The sequence below is a fragment of the Bombus pascuorum genome, unplaced genomic scaffold, assembly GCF_905332965.1.
Source record: "Bombus pascuorum unplaced genomic scaffold, iyBomPasc1.1, whole genome shotgun sequence".
NCBI lineage: Eukaryota > Metazoa > Arthropoda > Insecta > Hymenoptera > Apidae > Bombus > Bombus pascuorum.
Window position 1 is genome coordinate 471609 of NW_026869742.1, and position 23212 is coordinate 494820.

The following is a 23212-nucleotide window of genomic DNA, read 5'->3' on the forward strand; positions in this document are numbered from 1 at the left end:
TCTAAAGATGCATCAAATATCACCTTTTACGATATGTACACAATTCATTTGTTTTCAATCATTCTGATATATTCAGACCTGTTTTAATGCCACCTACTGAACATCGGCACAAAATTTCCCAACAACCCAATGTATCACGTAATATATAATTTAAATATCTTTATAAAACAATCTCGTAACTCCTGTATATATTGCGTATGATGGAGGCAGACATAGTTTTGCTTCTTTCTCCTTTTTATAATTTATCACGTGTCTGATAAAATCTCATACGAATAGTTCATAGAAATAACTCAAATCTAATTTCTATATCACAATATCGAATCTTGATTCTGTAAGTATGATAATATAACCATAGTGTTCAAAGAATAGGAAATCAAAATATATGACTATTTCAGCTTGTTGAAACAGTTTAATAATATGTAAAAATACAATTTTATAGTTTACATGTACATCTATGTTTATATGTATGTAAGTACATATATACCATTGATCGTTTTAGATAATAAATGCTGTAAACATACTGTAAAATAAAAATAGGGATAAATAGAAGCTTTTTAAGTTTATGTAATATGTAAATAGCAAATCTGAAAGATCCTAAAAAGTGTATCAGAAAAAGTATAGAATCCAAAAATGACCAAATATTATTTCATTTTATAAGAGTTTTATTTGAAGAAGCTATTACATCTTTATATACTGTAACATTAAATTTGAATACAAGTTTATCTTAGGATAAGTTAAGTTAGTAATTTTGTTATATACGTACATAAAATAATACAAAATATATAAAACTAAATTCTATTTGTTTGTTGCTCATATTCTGGAAATATATAAGTGGAGTATAAACATATAAACATATTGTGGAGTTCTCTGATTTTAATACCACCCAATATCGATAAATGTTATATATATATATATATATATATATATATATGCAGTATCGAGGGAAAACCCTAAGAAATTGAGATCTACTTGACCATGGATTGTTCACGTCTCTGAAACTTGTGCGTGCCGGGCATACCGGAGTCATGCTATAAGGGGAGGCCGTTAATTAATTGAGAAGCGAGTATTGTCAGGTTGCCAAGGAGTGTGGTCAGCGTGAAAAAGAGCGTTGGAACCGTTGTAACGAGAGTAGCGAATGACAAATGGTGACTACGTGTATATAGATTGGCCGTACATCATACTTGATTTTGTGTTGACGTGAACGATATTAAAACCTACTAGCACTATACTCTCCCCCATTACATTACACGATATACACACGTGTACACACACACACACACACACACACACACACACACACACACACACACACACACACACACACACACACACACACACACACACACACACACACACACACCATATCATATCATATATCGTGTAATGTAAAACTTATATACTCCTCTGCGTACCTCTCTGTACCCCTCGGATCAATCTTTTTTTTTAAGGAGAGCTAATCATTTACTTCATACCTCTATTAAGTACACGCCCTTGCCCTGACCGTGACCGCGTCCCATTAATCTAGGGCATCCATAAATCTAGGGCACCCATAAATCTAGGGCACCCATATTCGGATTAAATCACAAATAATTATTTCTCAGCTTTATTATTTAAATACAGCTATAATAATAATAAAAAAAAAACTGGACTAAAGTATCGGGGACCTTTCCAAACATTTCAAAAGAAAAAGTCCAATGTCCTTTCATCTCCGACATATATGTATATATATATATTAAAATGTCACACCTACTTTTATCATCAAGTGACATTAAAATCAGAAAATCGAGCAAAATGTCATAATCCACAATTATGCTTGTTTCATCTTTAGTTAAAAAACACAATGTATTGCGTTATCACATTCTCTGCAATTTCCGTATTATTAGCGAGAAGGGAGGTAGTATATTCAGGTAGATTACGAAAGGAACTAATATAATTGTGCTCGACAGAGATGTAACAGGTGCAACTACGCTGCGTGTTATTCATAACGAACAGTGCTTCGGCATCTCGAACATCTACACATCTTGATTTGCAAATAGCTATGCACAGTTGCAACAGATTTAATAAGGTCTCAGAACACTTAACTCGTCCTTCTACGTTTTACAACTTGCAAGATCTCTACGTTGAAAGATACATTATCAATTTGCCAATAAGTTACTTTCAAACACAAACTTATTATTTGTATATTAATTGTTGTTAATATTTTCTCTCATTATAGATATACTTATTATTTTTTTTTTGCATCGTAATAATTATTATTACGCGTTTTCTTATTATCTGAATGATATAATTTTATTACAATTATTAAGTTGTAAATACTGAATTTATTCAAAAATAATGAAGCAAAGATAATTGTTCAGAATCAATTAAATGTATGAAGCAAATTCAATACATTGTACATTATGCATCGCAACATTTCTTTCGTTACAAAAAAAAAAGTTATTAATTCATGAATTTAATTAGTACTGATTAGTATTTTCCTTCTCAACTATAAACGAGTTATATAAGACCTATGCTTAATGAAAGGATATATCTGTTACCCACATAAACTCGTTATTCTCAATAAATTGCAGACATTCGATATTTTATTAAGTTTCCTCATCCACTAGCAGCAAATCATCAATAATGAAAGTTCGTTATTGATCCAAGAATTGATATATCATAAAGAGTATGTGCGTATAGCAGCATCGAGAAAATGTTCAAAATCGTTTCTTTTTTCTTTTTTCTTTTTTCTTCGAAAACGAAGCGTCTTCGACTTGTTTTCTCACGATTGTATGAAATAGATACAATGGCTCATAAAAGTATTTTGCAACTACTATTTTTATGATAGAAAAGCCAAAAACCAATCTGAAAATATACATAAAAGTTATTTACAAACATATATTTAATAAAGATTAGCACACAGCATTAATAGCCTCCTTGGTATGCCTAGAAAAAATCTCAAAAGTGGTTCCAGTAAATATTTAGGCTTATTTCATACATATGGAAAATGTTTGATGAAATGTTAAATGACTGTTTAAATACTTTATTGATTTCTACAAAATATCTGCATACTTGTGTTAGGTGTTTTGTAATATCTATGTATATTTTCAGATTTGCTAAAAACTTTACCAATATAGCTATGACAATCGGATTTTGTTACAATACTAATGACATTTCAAAATGTTTCTTTCAAGACATATAGTGTTGCGACCGTTCGCGGAGAGACGCGGTCGCGAGGAAACGCGTCAGCGAGAGTCGTAAATTCTCGCTACGATTCGGCTAATCGACGCCGCGAAATGGTCGCTCCCCGCGTTTCGTTTAGGATAACCGGGGTGATTTACTGAATGCAACTTATTCTACGATTGTAGAATAAATATATATTTGTATCACAATAACACTTACAGCTTATATAAGGTGTCGGTTTAAATAGTATCGGAAGTTACCACTAGAATGTTCGAGTTATATGTTATACAATGTGACTGATTTGGACGCGACCGTACAGAGAGTTTTCGACTGCGACTGATCGGTTAGAATGTTAGATTGCGACTTTACGATGCTTCTCAGTGAGTTCGTTGGACTGAGCGATCGTGGTAGACGTGTTGATTGAATTGACGACGAAGACGAACTGACTTGATCGTGACGATGCTGTGTCGGAGGTGAGCTAAGGAAGGGTGTGTCTAACGCACGGAATCATCTGATTTGTTGATGACAGTTTTTGGTTGGAGAAGTGAGGGTAATAGAAATTGTTTCTATTGGTTAGTAAGACTATCGATGGACTAGGAAGGGTATTAGCCACCCTCGATGGAAAGTTGGGAGTAGGAGGCATCGCACGTGTGAACACTTAGCGTTCACGTGTTTTCCAGACGTTAACCAGAAACCTTAGAAAACGCTTTCGTGGAAAAGCCCTTGTTTGCGATGAAAGACTTTCGCCAGAGTTTTCTGAGATTTATAGTCAGGCTGCGAGTGTTTTCAAGAGTATGCGATAAGGATGTGCGGGCATCTGGCTGCCATCCGTCCGCGGTGTGAGGTCCGGCTCAGGTAGAGAGTCGGCCGACGTAACATATAGTATATTCATAAAAGGTGTCTTCTGCAAGAATATGAATACCTTCATGAGCAACTGTATAAAAAGAATGCCGTTACTTGACTCCTATTTTAATCTTCTAAAAGCTTTCCTGATCTTTCGTGGATTGAGTAATCGAGTGGGACTGATCATTGGGCGGTAATTGATGGTGGCAGTATTTTGTTGTACTAGAGTAGACGCAGTATTTCGTTGTACTCGAGTAGACGCAGTATCTCGTTGTACTTGAGTAGGTGCACTAAAACAACACATGGCAACACATTTTTTTATGGAAAAAAGATCCTGCTATTAATGTGTAAAATAATTTTATATTTTGTAGATACTTAAATTCATAAACACTAAAACGGAACGATGGTCTAGTATTGGGATTAAAATTAAATCCTTCGGACTGGATTGAACCAGGTTCCTAAAAAGGAAATCATATATTAATCATAATAATGTTAATCATTTGTAAAACACAATCATTAACATAGTTGGTATCGCGAACCTCTAATATACTACAATACAATTTTGTAAATTTCTTTCTATACCGCTGTAAAAGTGCTTTCAAAAATAGGAATACGGTAACTCTTATCAGGTCATCGCATTATTCGAAATACTGTTTATCGATAAGTCATGATAGTCATATCTTATGATAGTAGCACTGGAATTTGAAAATGTTACGTATAACGTATATAATATTAGGTTGTCCGAAAAGTTTCTTTCGTTTTATAAGGAAATAATAGATGCACAACATTTTCTGTTTTATATTATTTTACTGAATTTTGAATGAAACGAAAGAAACTTTTGCGACAGCCTAATCTATTGCTAAAAGATTTTTACGAGTGTTCGGTGTGTACAGAAGAGTGTACAAAGGGTGTACAGAATACAACAGAATAAATCGATTATCGAATATGCTAGGAATTTTTTCAGTGACTTAATACTTTTAGTTTACTTACAGCTGTATGATCTCCTGGTGACGAATCAAAATTAAACGCGCATTCTAGAGGAATAGATGATGAAGTAGACAATTGTTGACTTTGGGTAACAGGTTGCGATATAGAAAATGAACTTGTAGTTGGACATTGCGGAAATGCTGCTAGTTCCGGATTAGGTCCGTTAAATGTATAATCGGTGGAATCAATCGATATTTGAATCTGAGTCGATACAGGAGGTATCATATTCGTAGGAAAATTGAATCGAGTCCCAGGCATTACAGCCGGTTCAGTAGGAATGGCGTTAAATATAAATTTTTGATGTACACGTATAAGAGGCGTTGACTCGCCGGTAGACGTTCTAACAGTACTATCACCAGATACTACTGATGTCACTGACAATGTGCCACGTACAGTTGGCATCCCGAGTGTTGTATTATATGTTGTTTCTTTTTGGTTTGTTGGTGTTGAATCGCAAGCTGCAGGTTTATTTTCTAGCACCGGAGAAGTGCAAGATTTACGTGAAATTGCGCCACCAAATTCACATTGTTTATTAGATAAACTAAAAGTAGTTGGTACCAAAATCGATGATTCGGGTGTTCCAGAATTATGCAAAGTTTGTGATGCATTAGGTACTTGGAATGCTGGACTTGATAATGTTGTTGTCGTTGTTGATTTCCAACAGAAAGGCGTAGATCTACTCTCTGCGTTATCACGCGCTGACTCTTTACTTTCTGACGTTGGAGAACCAAGAAACTGACTCGTACTTGTGTCACCAAATGAATATTGTTTTTTAGATAAACTAAAAGTAACTGGTGTTAAAATTGACGATTTGGGAGCTGGAAATTCAAGGTTATTCCATTTATCGGTCCATTCTTCTTGGCATGCACGTGAAACTGGTTCAAGTGTTTGTGCAGTTTTTACGTATTTATTATTTGACAATGTTAGAGCATTAAAAGCGTTGGAAATATGTAATGTATCTACTATTGTACTAGAAGTCTTAATCGCTGGAAATTCTGGCATTGAGTCTTTCTTCAGATTTTCTGAATCTTGCTTTACATCGGCCTTTGCATCATCACCTTCAATTCTTCGAAATTTATTTCTATTTTCTGAGATCGACGAAGCTGTATTTTCAGCTGTCTTTGCTGTATTTGTATTTTTTCCTCCTTCAAACATTGTCGCATATAAAGTTACTTTTAGATATTGTAACATCAATCTCCTGTTGGCCATCTCTGTTAATATCAAATTTAACATTGGCAATATTTGCAGAGATAGATTTAGTCGACGTTGTACCTGGAAATGATTAAATCCTGATAGCAATATTAGCAGTAGAGTTAGCTATATTACAATTTGGACAAAAATAACAGAAATAATCGAATTAACAATTAATGCAGTGAACTGTATAGAAAATGTTTTATTATATATTTCACATATTTTTATAATGTCTTCCTTTTTTAATTGTCCTCGTAATATTATACAAATTCGGAAATTTTAAATTGTACAAAATAGTAGGTCACATTAATATTCGGACCGTCTAAACCAGAATTACTTTTTAGAAATTGGACCAGAGGACTTGAATTTCTTGGAGAAGTTAAAAGGATTAGATTACCAAATGATATGGAAGATAGACTTGGAAAGAAATTGCAATTAGTTGGGACTGCGAAGAAAACAGTAATAGTCATTTGTCATGACATTTTTATCTAAACCTGTAATGACTATTACGATCTTCTAACGATACGTTTCGTAGACTTATGTAGGTTATGTACATGCTTCAAGTTTCATCGAAATCAATTGATGCAGAAAGATGTAAGAATTGTTAGATAGATGTAGAATTGATAGATGTGGAAAACAGGTTTCGTTATTTGCAATTTTATAAATATTGCAGTTTTCGCCATTTTGAATATTTAGTTTATACCAATATTGATCGACGAACATTGAGCGCACAGTAGGGGTTAATTAATCAAAATGAAACATTTCATACCACATTATTTACGACGATTAAAAGCAGTTCAGTGAGCATTTAAAGGATTAATCAATTAGAATATAACACGATTTACATATCCACATTTAACACATAGTTAGACAAGCAGAATACACAAATCAGTAGTTAACAGTTATTTTTTTTTTTTTTTTTTTTTTTAAATAGTTTATTTAGCCAATATTTGATTTTTTGTACATTTTTGAGATTCACAATAAACAATGAATTGAGTATAGTGTGTTTAGGCAAAAGTACCGATACGCGTCGGTACGACGTAGCCATGGTCTAATATGTGTCGTGGATTTTCGGTTTTTGCGTTTATTTTTTTGTTTTTTTGGGTTTAAGTCGCTTGGTGCGTGATTTTTGTGTATTCTTGTGTGTGTTGTATTTTGTCCTGAAACTTGGCCGCAAAACAGGACTCCTCGGTGTATTACTTTTATGCGTTGTGGGATTTTGGGGGGGGGGGGAATGAGAGGAAAGGGGAGGGGTAGTTAACAGTTATAAATCAATATGAATGATATATGAATTTCGAGATAAAACACAGGATAACCGAATAAGCCAACGCCCAAATCACGTTGAGTACACTCGTTCCCGTCCGAACACGAGAAACTTAAGCAACGCTGGGCACGGGTGGGGTAGTACTAAGATAGGTGACCACTAGGAGGAGGGAACTGCGTGTGGTGTTGGTTTTTTCAGAGGAGATCAGCCCAACATTGAACTGGTTGAGAAGATGAAGCGAGCAGTAATTGAACGAAGAAGGAGATATACGGAGCATGAAAAAAGACAACCCTGATGATTGCCGACGCCCCGGGTATTTTTACTGGGGTTGTCAGCCCTCAAAGCAGAGAAAGGAGGGCGGGGAAGGGTTTTTAGTGGGTATGGCAACAACATCCGCCCGAGTCCCCCACATAACCCCAGTGATGCGGGTCAATGGGTATGCGTAACAGCATTTTTTCCCCTCCTCGCGCAAAAAAAAGAAAAAAAGGACAACCGAATAAAATAGCCAAGCATAATATGATAGTTTGATAATGGAATCTTGAAGCAGTTTCCTTCGTTCAATGTTACACTATTTTCTTTTACTATTTATGAACAAGGCAATTGTCGAAATGATTGCAAAATGTATTATAATAAAACAGATCGTATTTTTACGGATTGGCAGTTGTGACCGATTTGTAGATTTGTTTAACAATTGCAGTGACATCGTGATGAATTGTGGGGATACACTCCGGCATAATACAGGCTCAGAATCGCGTAATGATAGAAAAACTTTTCCTCCTTTTCCTTTTTTTTTTTTTTACGAGATTTTAAGATCATCATTTTCCGAAAATGGAATTCTATCGTATGTTCTTTTATATTTTCTCTAATCGATACATTTATTTATTCTTTATAGAAGAATATTGAGATTCTTTGCCTTAAAATGCCTTCGTACTTACGTAACTCATTTTGAGATAGCAGAGGCATGATCATTATGAATATGTTTTCACACACGGACAATAATTCAGTCACGTAGCAGGTGGCAGGTAGCAGGTACATAAAACATATAATTTAACAAACACGAAGATGGCACCCAGCTGGGGGCAGCCACCCACCTGCTATATTTTATTTTTATTCTTTTATTACCAATAAATAAGATATAATATTTTAACAAATGTCCTTCAGGACAAATTGTAAAAACCAAGATAAACTAAAAAAAGATAAAAAAAATAAAAAAAACGTAGCATGCAGAGCTGAATTTTATCTGTCCACTTTGAAGAATCACTACGGTTGAAACGAGGATAAAAAGTCGCATTTATGTTGTTTCATTTTAGTACACACAAATGGAAACAGCGTTTATCCGTCGCATCTGTGCGAAGTGAAATATAAATTCGCCGAAAGCGACGTTTTCCGACGAATCGTCCGCTGTATCGATCCGCAGTGAGAGAGTGTAAATTTGACTTTACTTAGAACTCGCAACTACGAAGGAACAGTAAGTAATTCCAACATAGAAATTCTCCACGAATTCCAATCTCAAACCTTAAGATCCTTAATAAATGCACCTTTGTACGTAAACCCTCCAATTAGTCAACTACTCGAGTTGTTGGAACAGATCCGCAGGCTAAAAAGACATTATATCTTATATCTAAGCACTAGATTCAAATAGAATCAAATATATTATAAATACTTCTTAATCATGTTATAGTACCACGTCAGATAAATTTATTTAAAATTCTCTAACGAGAATTGATTGTAAAATAAACGCAAATTAAAAAAAAAAAAAACATATAACTTGACCAAACTACTGACCGCGTTTGACTGACCGCGTCTATACAAAGCATCTGTCGATAACTGCTGCTTAAAACAACTGCAAAACGATTGACAAAGGAAACTAATGTATAAGCATCTTTTGTGTGCTTTATTGATACCGTTCAACGTTCAATATTTTTCATCATATAATTGCAATCCTCTAAAGTTACCTCGAGAATATCGGTATTAAATAACTATTTAATTATTTGGTTATAACTAAAAGTTCCTAACATAATTACAATGTTTCATCTACTTTGTTACAAATGCGTAGCTGATAAAGTTACCTTATTGCAATTACGACGCAATAACTGCAAAATAAAGACTGTACGTATACTTATATTATAAAAATCGTGCAAATAGAATAACAACGGATTGGTGTCCATTTTTTTCTTTTTTTTTTTTTTCTTTTTGGATTACCGATAACTGATAAATTAACGTATTACGAACGTTTTACAGATTAAAACCACTAACAAGCTTTAGGATTTTTATCTGATTTTAGTAAGCACGGTTACCTTCGAATAACAGTAATCCTGTTTTCAACTGTGCATTTTTACACCCGGATGAATATATACTGGAGCAATCGCTTGATGTAAGTTTACCGTTTGACAAGGCACATCCTTGATAAGATCCTACTTACTACCAGTATTATATTCCACTAATTATGGATTAACGAGGCAGCCATTCTACATGGCAGTATAAGCAGGAAATGTAGAGTAGGATTCGTTTATACGATACTAGGTTAAAATTGACTTGAACTTCCCTTGAAAGCTTAAAATGGAGTTAAAATCTTTGCCAAATATGTCTTGAACTTGTATGATTCTGAATTATTTATTAATTCGGTTTGGTTTCTAAAGTGGGAGTGAACGATCGATAAAAGGTTCTACATCCTGAAATAAGTCAAGAATTTATAGAATGTGTTTTCACACGGCGCTTAAGTGAATACAGGCAAAAGTGAATCAATAAGAGAAGTTATTCTGCATTTCAAACTAAATCGAAAATGTAGAATAAAATTTCATAGTACCGTTTCTGGGAAAATAAGATTTGAAAATTTATCGAGTAGACGTGCAGCAAGTCGATTCTTAATTCAACGCATTAAACTCTATTTTCTTAAAGACGAAGCTTTACATAGAAGAAACTTGTTTTACATCTTTATTTTCGCAAGCATTAGCCAAATTCACATACATTAAACGAATTCGATTCTCTTGAAAAATCAGATAAATGGAAGAATGTTATTCTTTACTGCATACTTTTTACTTATTTTTGGAGATGGAATACCTCGTATTCCACATCTATCCTTCAAATTTTATTTTCCGTATAATATCTCGTATAATTTCTCGTACTAAGATGCAAGCAAGATGCTAGCAAGCCGCCCTTGAGAGAAGGTTGTTAGCGGGAAGCGTCGTTCCGAGAAAAGTAGATTTCCCGTACCTCCTCTTAGATGGATGGTAGATTTAAGGACTTATTAAAAATAAAGACTATTTGTCCGTTTGAAGGATTTTAATTAACGAAATTCTATGAATTATAGCGGGTGTTCGGTCTAGCTGAACATGTCCCGTGGAAATGCATCGCCATCTGGTAATTATCTTGCCCGAAGAATAGGGTCTGTGTGTGGCGAGCCTCAGGGTAGATATCCATTACAACGTTCACTGTCAAGTATCGCTACGACTATTTCTTTTTAAAGGGAGCTATACAATTATTCTGTACCTTTGTTAAGTAAAACGTTTATTCCGTGGTCGTGGCTGCATCTGACAACCAGTTATCGCCTCGAATCCAAACTCGTTATCGCAAATCTCAGACAATTATAATCCATTTAATTCACAAAGGTTTATAATAATCGGTTTAATTTATAAAGACAGTATTGGGATATTTTTCAACGAATTCCAAGGGGGGAGGCCCGGTGTCCTTTCATCTCCGACATATTTATATATATTGAGGTTTTCACGTACGAAAAGTTAAATTTATATATATATATATTCTATACAATATTCTATAGAGTAACATTAGAAAGCGTTTTGCAATAATATCTTCAATCGTAGTAGTGTACATATTCTTCCACTTAATTTCAATTTCGATTATGCTTTGTGAAAAGGCAGTAGTTCCTACGCTCGATAAGAACATAAAATTACAAATTTCACGTTTTCAACATTAACTGATAATTTAACGGGTAAAAACAATTTTAACGAGCGTTCGATCTAATCTTCAAATCACGTGTTTTTCTATAAATGCATCGAACCACTTCGAAACAATGATGGAAAGATTTTACGATAAAATACAAATATACATAAATATCTTAATAATTACCGTTAATAATTACCTAAATCGTCTAACAATATAATCACGCGCTATCCATTGCAACACGAACCAAATACGCTTAACTTTCAGATTGTAGAAGTTTGATAAAACGTTTTTTCATATATATATATATATATATTTCGTTGCATAATTTCGATACGAGATTAAATATTTCTTGTTTGAAGTAAAAATAGCAAATAAAAAGATTAATTACTCCAAGTAACTTTATTTGAAAATAACGCTTGAAAACGAATTATTATTGCTAGAATTGCATTTAATATCGTGCAAATATACATACAATTTCGCCATTACTAGCTTTATTACACATTCTGCAGTAGGTATTCTCAGAAGTAGGTATTTAAACTAAATACTGCGAGATAGAATGCTTGTCTTGTGAACAATTTAAGTTTCCAAGTCTGTGCAAATTATTGCGAAGCTTATAAAATGAGGTATGTGAGATATTCATAAGCTTATTCCACGGAATTTAATACACGGTTATACTGTAAATTTAATGCTTGAAAAGAGGAAGGTTTTTCTTCGAGTCGGGTTGTATACTACCGCATAAAAATTTAATCCTCCAATTACACCACATTAACGTTTAGATACATTATTTCATTATATATTTCGTCATATACTTTGCAATATATATCGCAAGATATATTTTATTCGCAACATTATTGCAATGATTTTATTCTTTATAACCAATATTGCAATATTCTATTTAGAAGTATTAGGACATTCGTGTGAAATTTGACGATTAACATGCAAAATATAAATGTCAGAGTATCAACAGAAATCCACTTATATTTTCTCACGTGATCTGTAATTAGAGGTAACTTCAAAATCGTAATTTTATTTTTATACTTCCATGTATAATTCGTTAATTATTATAATAATCTTATAATATAGAATCACTTATTAATCAATCAATAACCGATGTATACATATCTTGTAGTTTTATCTTTGTATCATCATTTCGTAATATGTTGGATGTAATTTACGATAATGTTATTGTATCTTTATGTTAAATAATGTATTCTACTTATTAACTTGCAGTATGATATGATTATGTATTATAATTTAGTCGCTGGAACCGTGTCATTTGCTATTGCCAATAATTAAATTCTGGACGTTTGTGCATATTAAATTTACAGAAAACGTATGATATATATACGCATATAAAATATGCGCAGTACGTCGGCAGTACGTCAGTACATCATACAAGCTAATATGTCGAACATTATTATACATATAATATTTAACGATCAATATTTAACAGCACTTCTATAATTATTGTGATATGCGCAGTTTGCGCGATAAATTATCAGGTTTTTGCCCAAATTTGTAAATGTTAACTGATGAAGTTTATGCAGAACAAGGACGTAAAGTTGGATATTCACTATTATACGCGTATAAGATGACAGTTGGATACTGTTGAAAATATTGATGATAGAAAAAAATGTTAAGAAAATCAAAAATATTGCACGGGGAAGAAAATTTAGTGTAATTGAATTTTTTGCACGAGGGCATTTCAAGTTCGCTAAACATAATGATGAATTCAACGACTATACTCATTCAAGGTCATTCAAAATCAATCTAAGTCACAGAAAATTTGGTGGTGTTCGTGGTCGATTTTACGAAGCCCACAAGGATTCTCTGTTGCTCGGTACATATTTCCTTGTTCCTTTGATTTTGTTGGTTATGGTACACGGTCGCTATCCACGAGGTTCCGCGAAAGGAAATCTACGTGGGCCATTCGTTTACCTTCTCGGTACATTATGTCAAAAGTAAAATTTTGTAAATAAGCCCACCACCTGTAAACCCCGTCATTCACTTTATTACTGGTTCCCTTCAACGAATTACAATCAATAACAACAAGAAATTCCCGTCCATGTAGATAGTGACGAAAATGTTTAACGGCGTTTACAACTGCCAACGTCTCTAGTTCATACGAATGATACGTAGAATCCACGGGACTAGTTTTCTTACTATACTATACTATTCTATTAGCCGGTTTTTACCGTCGACCTTATTGGTCAAAATAGCCCCGTATCCACGCGATCTAACGTTAGGATGTAATTCTATCGGATAATTAATTAGGGTCGAACATCATTTACGCCAGTTCATCAGTCAGGACGGAAATTACCTTTTGGCTTATATTTTCATGTTTATCTGTCCAATTTAAGGTAAGCAACAAGATACGAGTAGACGAGGTCGCCCAAGACCTTGGGAACAGCCAAACGACGTCGTTACGTACTCGTATTGCCCGTTGGGGGTGAAAACTGCTGTACATTCTGTAGAATTAGGATGAATGGGAATTTCATGGAACCCGCTGGCCATGTTCGGGCTAATAAGAGGTAGAAGATATCGATCCGCGACATTATTTTTATTTAGTTCCCGAAAATCTACGCACAATCTGTCCGAGCCGTCCTTTTTCTTTACGAGTTTTCTTTACATAACCGTGAATTACTAGGCCTTATAATTTTTACTCTAATTAATTCGCTTATTCTATCACGCATTATTCTTCGCTCTTTCTCGCTCAATCTATAACGGCTTCTTCCTTGCGCGGCAACGTTTGGATCAATAAACCGTATTTCTAGCTGGCTCGTATCTACACGAGAGCGTGGGAAGCCCGTAACGAATGAACTTTTGAACTTTTCGAGAACAAAGATCAAACGACTTTAACCATGATCAAGTACCTCGGTATCAACTTCGTAAACATCGATCTTCTTCTCAGCGGTTTTGTCACAGACATTAACAACTTTTGTTTTACAAAGAGCAAGAAATTTTCTGTAATATTCACGTTAAAAGCTTGTCTTAAAATTTCACGATCAATCATGATATCATATTCCAAGTAAGTAACTATCAGCAAGGACATGAAAAATGATCTCCCATGTAAAACCATTAATACATACTGTGAACAAAATTTGTGATGTACATTTAATACAAGTGTTTTCTATCTATCCCTCGCAGTATTACTAAATCACTCATTCTTTTGCCGGAAAATTTTGGGGCTACGGATTCTTCAATTAGTAAGCATTCAGCTCCCGAAACGAAGTTAAATTGGAACGATTCACCCAGATGATTTAATCTACCAATTGGATCTTCCTCTACGCGGGAGTCTACTCGACGTTCGTTATTACAATCGTAGTTTTTCCTCCACAATAACGGACAATTAGGCGCGACATATCCCTTCTAGCGGCACTTGAAGCAAGATGCCGTCGATGATGTGGCTGATCGGTTTTCATCAGAGTTTCGTATATTCTTCACCTGCTCCAATTTTATCCTCTTGCGACAACCCGACATTCGATGTCCGTAGTGGCCACAGTGATGGCACTTTATCCGGGGCTTTCTGACGAAGCCGTCGACTTCTCCTCGTCGCAGAGAAATCACATTTCACTCTGAAATTGATCTTCCGTCTCTATGTCATTCGTGAGTGCTAGTCGTTCGGAGAGTCGATCTTGTAGACCGAGGCAAAGAACGGCGGCATTAATTATTTCGGCCGTCAATAAATTTTGCCATCTTGTCTTCAGAAGGGAACGGAGACGATTACCGTAAGCACCTGAGGATTCGCTCTTCGACAGTCCTTCCTTGTATATCTCCATTAGCGCCGAGGTCGCCGTCTCTTGGCCACCAAAACGCGTGATGAAAAGTTCATTAATTACCGGCTAGGTAATTTCTTCATCGTTCAGTACTTGCGTAATCCAATGCGCTGCAGAACCCTCTAAAGCACGATTCAAGGCAGAAAATAACTCGCTGCCTCGTAAAGGATTTTCTTTCGTCATTAGGATAACGATTATGCACCATGCAGCCGGGTCGGCGCTCACGATACCGGGGTTAAAACGTGGTAGCGTTAAATTTCCAAGTCCGCCGCTCGATCTTTGCTCTCGCGGCTGAGTCAACTCGCGCACAATAGGTCACGAGCTGTTGCATCGTTACAATCGGCACTGATCCCACTTCTGTGATGTCGGGTTATCATTAAGATTAAAGTTGTCACACAATCGAGGTAACGTTTATTAACACAAGTATGCATGTGACAATAACTATATAATAAGTATGGATGTTCGATAACGAATCCGCGGTCAACGGGATAACAGATGTACTTTGCTTAGTTTTTTTCATTTTCAATAACTATCATCGACGATGGAAATTCTTTTTGACTAAGAATAATCACTAGCGTTATCGGCGATAAAAACATTTTTGGATTATTTCTGACCAAATGGTTAGCAAAGCTGATATACATCTAAGAACAATTTATTTGTTATATATATGCAAAATGGAGAGGATAGTCGTAGTACAATCGGAAACAGGCTGATTCTACATGAAAAAATAAGTCGAAACTGTACAATAAAATTTGTTCATATGACGCTTCGTTTCTGAGAAAATCAAATTTGAAAATTTGTCAAGCATACTTTAATTTTCCTATGTTTTTCCTATATTTTTTTACTTATTTTCAAATGAAATTTAAATCCCTGTCGATTATTTACCCTTATCCGGAATTAAGCAAATTTAGGTATATTTGTCAAATCTTCAAAGTCGATTTTCTTGAAAGCGAAGCCGCAGACGAACGAATACCATACGAAATTGCTTTCATATTTTTCACGTGGAATCACCCCTGCCGGGTCGTACTGCGACTACCGCTCCATCTCGTGTAATAAAATTTTTCGATATGAAATAGCATTTATATTAACTTTTATTCTTACAGTAGATTTCAATTTAATATCTATAATTCGAGAGGGTAACATTTTTGTCCAAATATTGGCTTCGTAAAGACGTCAAAATCCGTAAACGTCAAACTTTGACAAATAATTTGAAACTTGGTAAACTAGATTGAAGATCTTTCAATTCGTTACGTTTCTACATTCTCGTGATCCCACGAAAAACAGTTTACAAGCTTCAACGTTCCGTCTCTCATGTTACAACCCCTGGTTAACTCCCCAATCTAATTTTTCTGCGCTGATTTGATTCGCTTGCCGAGCGGATTTCAAATTGTATCTACCGATCGATTTGTTGACCAGGCACGTTTCACTTTCGCGACACGACGACTGCGTTTATTCGCAGCAAACGTATTACGTTACATGGAATGTAAAAGCTCCAACACGATACGAGAACGAAGAGGGGCTCTAGTCCCGTTGAAAATGTTTCCGCGGTTGAGGCATACAAGCCGACTCTCCACCTCACTCGCTTTTTCCCTGCCTCGTCCATGATAAAACCAATAGATCGCCGTGGTCGAACAGGAAAAAATTTGATCTCATCTTGTTAATATGAACGTTCCTCCTCCTTAAGCACCAAATGCCGAAGATTTTATGGAAATGGCACGGCTGTTATATTCCTTCGAGGGGGAGCAATGATCGCATAGGCACTATCGGTTTCCATTATACGTCTCGATTCCATATTGTCGATCGCCTATTTGAGGGGGTTGAACGATAGGCGGAAGTATCAGAGGTCGAGGGTTGAAGCTTAGGGAAACGGAGATTGTAACTACAGGTCGGTTAGAGGTATTGCATCGTAATGTTTCGTTGCAGTGTACCGTTGCTCGTAAGTATAGTTCATAAACGTTGGTAATCTGTGACGATATCATTGATAGCTGATAATGTATCTAGGCAATTGAAACGATTTGCGACAACATTATTTAGATTTATTTGAAGTGTAGAAATTAATGGTAAATATGATTATAATTAGAAATCTAGTATAGTAATTAAAAAAACTATTGGCACATACTGTTATTCTCCAATGAAGCAGTTTTCCGTCAGATTTTGTTCGTCAAATTTTTGTAACCATATTAAAGTACTACTGATATGAAAATGATATTGATAATGAAATGTAGTATATTTTGACCTAATTAATTAGCATGTAAATGCTGTAATAAATAGAATGGTATGCCGATAGTTTCTGTAGCCACATGTGCCTTTTTATGCAATCACCAAACTATAATAATAAATTATCTATTAAAAAAACAGCAACATTATATTTTCCTATCTAGCGTGTACAATTTGCTATTTAAATATCGCTGATTTTAATATCGGAAGTCAAATTACAACTGAAAGAGATCTGCAAGATTTCTCTTTATCTAATTTATAATCAAAAGATTAAAAAGTTAAAAAATTTGTAGCTGAAGACTTCGTCAATAGTTTTGTAATATTTTACGATTACAAACACCAGTTTTATTGTTGCGTATTAGCTTCGAAAAATTAATTCAATCCGACCATAATATATTATTATATGAAACTAAAGTAATTACGAATGTAGTTATAATAATTTATTCTTAATTTTGTAAAATATACATCAAAAATAAACAAGTGTCTTAATACTTTTTAAGAGTAATGCACACTTTGGTCGATTTGTATGAACAAGACACAAATGCTACTAAAACACATGGTAGAACAAATAAACATCCAGGACCACTTTATTCTCTGTTACAGTCATCCCTGAATATCATAACAGTCTGTTATGCCCGGAGCTATCAAATATTATGGAAGAGTCTTGTTACCGAAAGAATCCATTGTTTTTAGCTCACTCGGTGATAAAGCTATATATACAGTAGATATGATGGAAACGGATTGAATAAATTGATAGATAGAATATTGCGATTAACCGAGGCAATAATATTTAATGTTATTTAACACCTAGATCAATCACGTATTCAATTCAATCAGTACGACACTGATATAGTTTTAAATGAATAATTATTCCACAACAGGATTATGAAAGATGATTAATTCATACGTTTTAGTAACATTCGTGCATTGTCAAAACAAATCAATTAACATATCCAAATACATAGGAGCGAAATCCTACGTAAACATTACAATTTGGTTTAGACACATGTTTAATTTCAGAATATTATAATTTTAATTGATGTTCTACACTTTATACGACGTATGTTATTAATAATAACATGCACAGATTTTGTTATATAGTATACTTTAATGTCACGATCGTTTATCATATATATGTGAATTTTTAACAAATTAAAAACGGATAAAATGTAGAATATAGATAAATAAATATCACGGATGTAAGTGCAATGAAACAAATCAGCCTATTTTTACAACAAACTGAAATTTAACTTTCAGAAAGACTTTTAACAAACTAGGATTTAACCTAGCCGTTTAGAATGTTGTTCATCCTTATAAAAAGTAACCAATTTTTGTTCTCTTTCCATCAATCACGTACGTATTACGCGCAAATTCTGTCAAACATTTTTAAATACAAAGTGTAAGAATTGTCGATCTTTCCAGGGAAATTCAAATTACTTTCCACTGAAATTTCATTGAAGCTTTGGAACGAAATATTTAATTTTTTGTTTCGACATAAATTGATTTATTTTTAGACATTTACAATTTCTATTTATTTGACAATCATCAAATAACGTGTCACACAAACTGTTGTCGTTTAATATTTTGCGACAGTGCTTAAAGAATTCATAGCTTGAAGATAATGTACGCATTATAGAACTGTGTAAAATAGTACGTAGCAATTGAAATGCTGTACAAAGGAAATTATTTGATCGTTGACCCAATAGAAGTGAAATAGAAATAATTATGTCGTGTCTTATTATCGAGAAATAACTCTTTATCCTTGTTGAAAAATGTATAATAAAATTGGCCAAAATGTACGCCATGCTGTTGTGAGAAATTTATACGTTTCTAACGGATATCCCGGTTCAAAATTTCATTAGTTACCGCTAAGGACATTTCATTAAATCTTCCGACGAGAAGAGTAAACAGAAAAACAAATTTAAAACCAGAATAATTATTTGCAGAAAGAGAGGAATGTGTTTTTCGATCAAATATGAGAGCATATACATCAGAAAATTTAGTCCAACGTAAAACCAGAGAAAATTAATACCGCTGCAAAACAAATACACGTAATCCCCTCAGATATTAAACCGCCAATGTAATTTATTTTTGCTCCTCGCTACTTTTAATTTAGTTTTTATCTTTCCGCTAAATTTCATAAGATTTTTCATAAATTTTCATAAATTTTCACAAGTCTAATTTCCATATGTGCATAGTATTATAATATTTATACGTATCTAATATTTGCGTATTATTTTTCTATATTATATTATATTATATTAATAAATATTTTTACGTTATCCCTTTTATACGTATACACCTGCTAAATACTATAAAAAATACTACACTTTGAATGTTTCAAATATTTGTATATCGTCTCTTCAATTTTTACGTCTTTAAAATTGAACATTATTGATTATGACATTATTTCCTATTATATCCTATTATGGAAATTGTTAATTTTAGAGTCATCATTCTTGTGGATCTGAATACATTTCTATGTGTACATTATTTTCGTTATAGTCTCCCTATTATCGTATTACAATAGACAGATCCATTGGTTATAAGTTAGACATATACGTACATTCTGCCTGTTTATTCTTTCCAATTTCAAATCTTAGTGTACAAATTGCAGATTTTTCGTATCTGTAGTCAATGATTGACCGGATTTGAAAGTAGTATATAAAAACTGACTGTTGCAGTTTTTCAGCAATGTCATATGATTCTTACAATATGACGACCAGATGCGTAAGTAGATGTGTAGAAAAAAAGATAAAAATAGTATAATAAATAGGAACAAGTTATATACATAAATAGATAATATATACACTATATATGTATATATATTGCTCTCAACTGTTACAAAGACTTCGCGATATCAATGCTAGTAATATTTACTTATATTTTTATAATTATCGATAAATGTACTACAGAAATTGCGAACCACGCGAATAAGTGAACGCAAAAAAAAAAAAAGAAAAAAGAAGAAAAAAAAAGAAAAAAAGAAATTTTTTCAGGAAGTACCGAACCCTCTGATAATTCCTGTAAAATTCTACCGTAATTCAACACTCGCTTGTAAAATTCTACCGTAATTCAACCCTCACTGTGTTGCTTCCTACGCGCGAATAGAAGCTGGAGGATGCGCCAACGCGGTATGGATGACGGAAGGGGGAAGTTATCGATCGTCCGCCACAAACACGGTCGAGGAGGCACGCTTCAAAAGAAACGTCCAAGCTACTGATGTTTAGAATAGTTGCGAAAGAACGTTTATGCAATACCTTAAGGACTAGAGACGATATTCTTTCGCTTTACCGACCATAACAGAGCCGATCCTCGCTGTCGAAGATTATACATTCCGTGAATCGACGAGCTGGCCATCGTTGACGTAATTTAACACCGTATCAAAGACCTTAAAAGTATTATAGTTCCTGTCAAAGGAGCATCTAGTATCGAGATAACGAACCATTATTTTCCTATAGTACGTCATCATACGCCGTTTTATAATAGGTTTGATCGCGCGATGTAACACGATTTTGGTACCGTTTATCGTCTCACATGCGAAATGAATTTTACTTTTACTATGCATGACTTTCTGTATCAAGACTCTGATGAATTTTAACCTATTAACTAGGGTCATCCTTTGATCAAAAACTTCTATAACCGATCAAAGTCAACGACAAAACCAGCACAGCATAGACGCAATAACTTATATTATATTATTATATTATAATAATATAATAATTTTTGTAACCTCTATATAGATTTTCAGACTCGTTACAAATTTGAGCAGCGTAGTCACGATATATTTGTGTTTTATTACAATATTGGCGAAACTTCAAAATGTTACGTATAGCAAATAGAATATATGTGAGTCGCAACATGTGGACCATTTTGTCGATTTACATCAACAATTCACGAATGTTACTAAAATATATAGATAAATGACAAATTAATAATCAAAGCCATATTTATTATCTTCTTATGGAATCATTAGATTTTTTAAATTACGCATAACGGTTGTTACGTCGAGTGACACCCTCATCGACCGGATCATCTACCGCGGGCAGACTGGCAACCAGATGTTCGCACATTGTCACGGCGCCCCTTCAATGTCGTGTTTCTAACCGTCGCTAGCGGTCCGCCGGCGTCGTATATCAATACAATGTATCGACGAGTGTATGGTTGCCACCTGGCCGCGAGTTCCAGAGACTTTTATCTCTTGTGACGCTCATATTAGTGTATGACTAATCGTTGAATATAGACGATATTTTAACCTATTAACACAGTGATAAATTCATTAAACCGCTCCGGTTATCCTAATCGAAACACGAGGAACCACTACTTCGCGGTGTCGATTACACGAATCGTAGCGAGAATTTTCCCCTCTCGCTGACGCGTTTTCCCCGCGACCGCGTCTCTCCGCAAACGGTCGTAACAACGTTCGACGAGATAAATACGTCACATAAATACGTGATAGATACGTTTGCATATGGCCTTATACATAAATATGCAAAACATGCATCATACAAAGAACGTGAAATAAAACAATACATTTTTATAGTCTGCTAATCATTCTAACAAACTTCTATCTTTATATATTTCATTTTATTTATTATTTATTTATTAATTTCGTTCTCCTATTTGCATTTTATAAAAAAGCACATTTGCATAAACGTCAGCAGTGTCATAACATGTACAACGTACATATCTATAAAAATGTTCTATGGTAAATGTCGGAAAACTTTCATGAGCCACTGTGTGTAAGTAGTACTTGACGTAACTGACAAGAAAAACATACATGGTGAACAAAGAAAAGAGAGAAAAAGGAAAAGAAAAGGAAAAAAAGAAAGAAAGAAAAGGAAAGAAAGAAAGAAAGAAAAGGAAAGAAAGAAAGAAAGAAAAATAAAGAAAGAAAAAGAAAGAAAGAAAGAAAGAAATATTATAATGCAAACTGTAACAGCAGGTAGAACCGCAGAAAAATTCGACTCGATAACCGCAGGAATATCAATGAGCCGGTCGCATTCTTCGATTACAAATAGTTGTTATTGTGACACACGGCAAGCAGAACGTAATTTGCGTTGCTCGTTCGCGATGTGACTGTTAAAACAAACGAGTAACCGGCCCGTGGCTGTTCACTTCGAGAACATCAGAGCTCGTAATGGATGACAGCTATTAGTGTCTGGTGCACGCCCGAAAATTGCTGGCGTTAACTTTATCATCGTGGTCAGTGAAACTGTTGATTATTGTCGGTTACGGTTTAAACGGTATTGGACCATGCTGCAACAAATCATTGGAACGCATCGATTGCCCGGCTAAGCTTCACGCGATTGCTTTTTTCACGCACCGAGTGTGCCGATGGATACGATTAAAAATCAAATTTCGAATAATTTCATACTGGCCAAGGCAGATAGAAAATTGTTAACCTGTTGATAACTAGGTCATTTCTTAACCAGAAACGTCTACAATTAATGAATTAAAAATTTACAAAAAGAATCAACCTCGGTTAAATTAATTATAGTATTTGCAAATATACGTATATAAGTATTGTATACGTATGTACATATGTATGTACGTATGTACATCATTCGACAAGTAACGTCGAATTTTTAAAATGTAAAAATTTAGTTACATTCATTGACGAGTATATACCATTTGTTTCGTTCCTGGAACATGTTCTGCCACTGAGGTAATTTTTAAATCCCTCTTTTATAAATATAAATAATGGAAAATATTCCTCTTAACTGGAAATTTTTCCGTAAATGAAACCTGTTAACGTAGCGCTTGAAAATAATAGCATTTATTCTTTTAATTACCAATTCTCGGTTTCTGCAGTTACCATTTCATTTTTATATTGAATTTCTATATTGAAAACATTGATACGTATATT

General features: G+C 34.2%; 1 protein-coding gene across 1 annotated transcript; it reads right to left on the reverse strand.

The window, feature by feature from the left end:
• Positions 1-4042: 4042 nt before the first annotated feature.
• On the reverse strand, positions 4043-6617 carry LOC132915779 (nuclear pore complex protein DDB_G0274915-like). The gene is made up of 2 exons (XM_060975586.1): positions 4996-6617; positions 4043-4463 (listed from the first exon to the last, which is right to left on the reverse strand). Exons 1-2 carry the CDS (start codon positions 6223-6225, stop codon positions 4296-4298), a joined length of 1398 nt encoding a protein of 465 aa, XP_060831569.1. The 5' UTR covers positions 6226-6617; the 3' UTR covers positions 4043-4295.
• Positions 6618-23212: the final 16595 nt, after the last annotated feature.

Bases quoted from the DNA above. Each gene is read 5' to 3' on its own strand.
- LOC132915779 (XM_060975586.1), bottom strand. From the start codon at position 6,225: ATGTTAAATTTGATATTAACAGAGATGGCCAACAGGAGATTGATGTTA. The intron at 4,464-4,995 runs GTAAGTAAACTA...TTTCCTTTTTAG, and splicing joins CACCAGGAGATCATACAGCT to GAACCTGGTTCAATCCAGTC.